We start from the raw sequence: 5,378 nt of genomic DNA, 5'->3' as shown, positions 1-5,378 counted from the left end.
CCCTCCCTCCCTCCCTCCCTCCCTCCCTCCCTCCCTCCTTCCCTCCCTCCCTCCTTCCCTCCCTCCCTCCTTCCCTCCCTTTCTCCCTCCCTTTCTCCTATGTCTTATTATTTAACCCTGGCTGGCTGTCATGGAACCCTCTGTAGACCAGGCTGGCCTTGAACTCCCAGAGATCCACCAGCCTCTGCCTCCTGGTTGTGGGACTAAAGACTTGAGCTAGTGTGCCCTATTAACACTTTCGTTTCTAAAAGATGTGCCGGCTATAGCTACCAGGAAAGATGTGACTGCAGGCTGTAGCTACCAGGAAAGATGTGACTGCAGGCTGTAGCTACCAGGAAAGATGTGACTGCAGGCTGTAGCTACCAGGATTCACTTAAAGGCAGTGCAGGAAACTTGTAAAGAGTTGGGATTTTCAATGTCATCACAAAAAGCGTGTGAGAAAAGGCAGGATGCAGAATAATACCATCAGTGTGAAAGGGCAGATGGATAGGAAAAGGAGGGGAGAGAAGGGGTATAGAGAAAGGAGAGTGCCCTATTACAGAGACATACATAGGAGGGCTTCCTATCTATGCCATAGCTTTCTCGTTGAATGAAGAGTGGAGATTACTATGGCTCTATAGTTTTTGCTAATCTTTCTTTCTTTGTTTTTATAGAACTTTTTTTTTAAAGATTTATTTATTTTATTTATGAGTACACTGTAGCTGTCTTCAGACACACCAGAAGAGGGCATCCAATCTCATTACGGATGGTTGTGAGCCACCATGTGGTTGCTGGGATTTGAACTCAGGACCTCTGGAAGAGCAGTCAGTGCTCTTAACCGCTGAACCATCTCTCCAGCCCCTATAGAACTGTTTAAAATACACTTTTAAGTGAGAAAGAATTATATCACTTTCCCTCTCTTTCTTCCCTTTCCTCCCTTTCCTCCAGCATCTCCCAGGTATCCCCATCCCCCCAAGTTGATGGACTCCTTTTCTTTTATCATAATCATTTTATATATGTATGAATGTTGATATTATTTTTATATGTGTATGCATATGCATAAATACATATATACAACCTGCTCAGTTTGTTTTGAATGTTTGTGTGTATATGGTTTTAGGACTGACCAATCTGCACTGGGTAATCGATAGTGTAGAAAAGCTAATTAACCTTCTCTCAGCTATAATTAGTTCTCTGTATCTTTGTCTGTGGGGGACCTGGCAACATATTACCCCTCTCACCATTGATATTCCCATTATTCTGGTCTTGCTTATACAGAAGTTTCTGGGAGAGATGGTTTCATAGCAGACTTCCTGAGATGCTAGCTCTTCGTGTCTTTCTATCCCCACTTCCAAAATGTTTCAGAAGCCATAGACACAGGAGCTGTGATGTAGGTGTGTTCTTGGGGCTAGGATCCCCGTGGTCTGTGGATGTCTGCATTATGTCCAGTCATGGTTTTCTGTGATGTCTCCATTTGTTTAAAGAGAGGATTCTTTGATGAGTGAGTGGATCGTAGATAGGTGTTGCCACTGGGTAGGATTGTTAATTGCTTCTCTCCGTTCACACCTTGCAGTGTCTTTTGTGGCACTGTGGAAGCTAGACCACAGGAAAGAGGCTTTCAAGCCAGATTCAACTTGAACCATCTGGTAGTGTGTCCTACCTGTGGAGTCCTTAGCATTAGAGATACACCCACGGAACAACAGGCAAGCTCTATTGTTTTGACAGTCAATTGGACTACACTAACCAACCATTCTAAGGAGGGTTTTCATGTCCAGTACTGGAATTTCTGTTAGTCTGTGGCTTTGAGGGAGTTTTTCTTATCTTAATGGTTATCTGATTTAATTCCGTTGAACTCATCAAAAACTATATATCTACAAGCATTAGACCTCTGGAGTCACAACCCTTAGAGCCCTTTCAACCACTTTGTGGTTTTAAAGTAATACCAAGCTATAATGAGGTTCTTAGAATTAGTTACTCGGTAGACTTCACATTTTGGATGGGCAGCTTGTACACTGTTAGTCCACCACTGACGTGTTAGCATGTGATAGGTCTTACAACATAAAACTCAAGTATTCACTTAACTGAATTTTAACATTGAATTAATTTCAAAATGTTGAAATTAAATTTAAAATATTCAAATTACTGAAATAAATTTTAAATGTTAATGTTGACCTGTCTTCCACATTCATTCATATACATGTGCATATATACATATGAACATTTACATACACAATTGAAAAAATATTATCAAACTTTAGATTTCCAAAAAGTTTTGACAAACTAAAATAAAATTATTTCTTCTTTGAATATGAAGTATTTTAGATATGCTGAAGTCAGAAGCAAAGCTGCTGAGTGGCCTTAAAAGTCTTGGGCTCAGTGAAGAAGAGATGAGCAGATTTTTAAAATTAAAGTCACCTGTGTGGGACTATGACTTTGTTTTAGATATTCGGCATTCTTCAATCGTGGTAAGTGCTCATGCTATTCCTTGTCCTACAGCCTTTGGAGTCTTTAAGGCTTAGCATAGGACTATGTATTTGTAGTCTTTAGAATACATGTATGCATTGAATCAGTACTCAGAAGAGTGAACAAGGCACGGACCCGTTCTCTCTCCACTCAGTGGCTGCCCTCAGGATAACTGTTCTCATGAAGCATCTCTCCAGCTTCAAGATAACCAGTCAGAAGACAGAGCCATCCTGTGAGCAGCAACAGTAGTCAAGCAGCAGCTAGTTAAGGTCTGGAGATAAGAATGCTGCCTGACATCAGACTCGTGCCTGGGCAGCCTGGAGCGGGCTCTAACTGTGCAGCGTGTGCTGCAGCCGGCACCTGTGAGATCTGTTCCACCGGCTTTGCTGAAGGAAGGTGGTTCTTCAGAGACTGTGTTGCACAACTGACTGTTGCTGCTCTTCTGTTCTCCCAAGGGTTTCTTTTCAGTCATCTCCTCATCATGAGCTTTCTCCATTCTCCAGTTACCTCCTACTTGTTCTTCCAAGTTCAACTGAAGAATCCTTTCCTGAGAGAAAGCTTCCTGAGCACTGTAGAGGTCATGGAGCTTGGGGTGGGGTGGTGGTTTGTTTTGGTATAATTAGGTTTGTTTGTTGGTTTGTTTGTTTGCTCATTTTGGTTTGGTTTTGGTTTTTGGTGTTTCAAGACAAGGTTTCTGTGTATCCCTGACTGTACTGGAATTTGTTCTGTAGACCAGGCTGGCCTTCAACAGCCTTCCTCTGCTTCCTGGGTGATATGCCACTGTTGCCCAGCCTGAGTTCATGGTTTTAAAACTAAAATGTCCTCAGCTTAAGTGGTTTTGTAGGATTCAAAAGACCCAGAACTGAGACATTCAGTCTTACAACACTAAGTATGTTATGCACTGTTGATTTTATATATGCCCTTTATCAGGAATGGAATCTCCTTATGTTCCTAGTTGGTTGAATGTTTTCATAATGAAAAGTAAACTTGTCAATTTTTTTCTATATCTATTGGGATGATTATCATTTCCCCTATAATGATATGATGTATTACATAGATTTCCATACGCTGAGATAATTCCTCACTTGTGGTAGAAATCCTACCTGATCACATCTGAATTCACTTTGTGCATATTGCTGCATCTATCAGTGTCTATGTTCATAGGCTTATTGATCAGTTGTGTGGCTTTTATTTTATGGTATCTAGCAGTGTGATTTAATTACAGATTTGGCACTGAGTCTTCATTTGTTGTGGTGGTCCTGCCAGCCCCAGCACACAGACCAAGTTCACCTGCTTTCAGTTCCTTCTGTCGCCTTGTGTGTTCTTCGTTATTTCATTTGCTTGTACAAAGCTTTACTGTCGTTGCCTCTTTCTTGCTTTTGCCTTTCCTGGTTTCTTGGGTGAAATGAGATAATTTACTTGAGCTCATTCCTTTGTTATGTGGCTCTAAATAACCCTGTGGCTTGTGCTCCCTCAGTTTTCTCTATTCGATTTCAGAGTCTTCCAAAATTGTGATTTTTTTGATCCACTGGTTTAAGATTATATTGTTTAGTTTCTACATATTTGTGATGTTACTAAATTTCTTTTGCTAATCATAAATTCAGTTAATTGTGAGATTGCATAGTTTGTACCATTTCAATTTTGTGAATTTATTGAGACTTCTCTTTTGCATATATTATATCATACATATCTATGATATCATAAATTTATCCTATAGAATATCTAATGAATATATGAACATAGAATATGTACATGTATACAGAATTATATTTTGGTAGTGTTGGTTGGTTTATATTGTTAGTCAAACCTTATTTCTTTACTATTTTCTCTAGTTACTAAAAGCGAGATTATGTCTTTATCTATATTGTCTGTTACGTTATGTTATGTTGTTATGTTATAAATCTGCTGAAGAGAGAAGAATAAATTTCTAAAAGTAGAAAGTCTCTCGGTCTTTGCAGAGACCGTGTGCACACGTGGTAAGTTGGAGGATATTCAGCCGGAGCTTCTGTAGCTTCTCCTTCACCTTAGCTGCCTCTTACAGAGGTTGCAAGTGAGTGTCAAGTGGAGACGGCTTTTCCTTGTCTTTCCTGAGTATGTGCTAATCCCAGTGCTTATAGTTTCTAGGTTCCATGGAAAGTGTCAGGACTTGTACCTTAGTCATCTTTTTCCCGGAAGGCTGGATTTTTCACTGTGCAGATCTAGCTACCTCGTCCTCCTCCATTAGCTTCCTTAATGCTGAGGACACAGGCATGCACCACCATGTCTTCCCCATGATCTTTGTAGCTGTTTAAAAATAGGAGCTAGAACTTGATTTTTTAAAAAGCAAAGTTAGAGTTGACTGACAGTTCAGATGACAGGCACTCTGTTGTCTCTGGGCTTGGTATCTCTTTTGCCTCATTCCTAGGGTGTGGCCCACACTGTCTCCAGTGGCAGTCTATGGTGCTGAGCACCCGAGCTCCGCTCTGAACTATGGCCTCTGTTGTCCTGGCACTGTGGTATCGTTTGTCTCCTGAGTTTTTGAGAGTATATTATCTGTCTGTGTGCAAGTTAGGAGCCAGCAAATAGATTCAGCAGTTTCTGACCATGAACTCAGGGCTTCCCTGCAGTTTCTTTCCTTCAGACCCTCTCCTGCTTCCTACAAAGGGGAGCAGAGTCATAGCAGTGAGATGTTTAATTATAACTTTCCAGACCAAGCTGACTTTTGTGTTTGAGCTCTCTTCCTATAGGTTTGAAAATGTCCTCTGGGACAAAGTGAAGTAAAAGTATACCCTTCCTCTTATGCCCACCCCTCTCAAGAGTTAGAATGATTCCACTCTTGAATGTTGCTTATGTGTCCTTGTGTGGTTTTCCTCAGCTTTTATTTTATTTTTTAAGATTGATTTGTCTGTCCTATCTATCTATCTATCTATCTATCTATCTATCTATCTATCTATCTA

General features: G+C 40.6%; 1 protein-coding gene across 1 annotated transcript in view; it reads left to right on the top strand.

Annotated features, from left to right (window-relative positions):
- Nucleotides 1-5,378, top strand: part of Uggt2 (UDP-glucose glycoprotein glucosyltransferase 2) — a 119,614-nt gene that overhangs the window by 35,716 nt on the left and 78,520 nt on the right. Inside the window, exon 12 of the mRNA XM_028771534.1 lies at nt 2,294-2,444. Coding sequence (XP_028627367.1) covers nt 2,294-2,444 — 151 coding nt within the window. The remainder of the gene's footprint in view (nt 1-2,293; nt 2,445-5,378) is intronic.

This window comes from Grammomys surdaster, unplaced genomic scaffold (assembly GCF_004785775.1).
Source record: "Grammomys surdaster isolate TR1022 unplaced genomic scaffold, NIH_TR_1.0 65, whole genome shotgun sequence".
Taxonomy (NCBI): domain Eukaryota; kingdom Metazoa; phylum Chordata; class Mammalia; order Rodentia; family Muridae; genus Grammomys; species Grammomys surdaster.
This window is presented reverse-complemented; position numbering and strand designations above follow the sequence as displayed.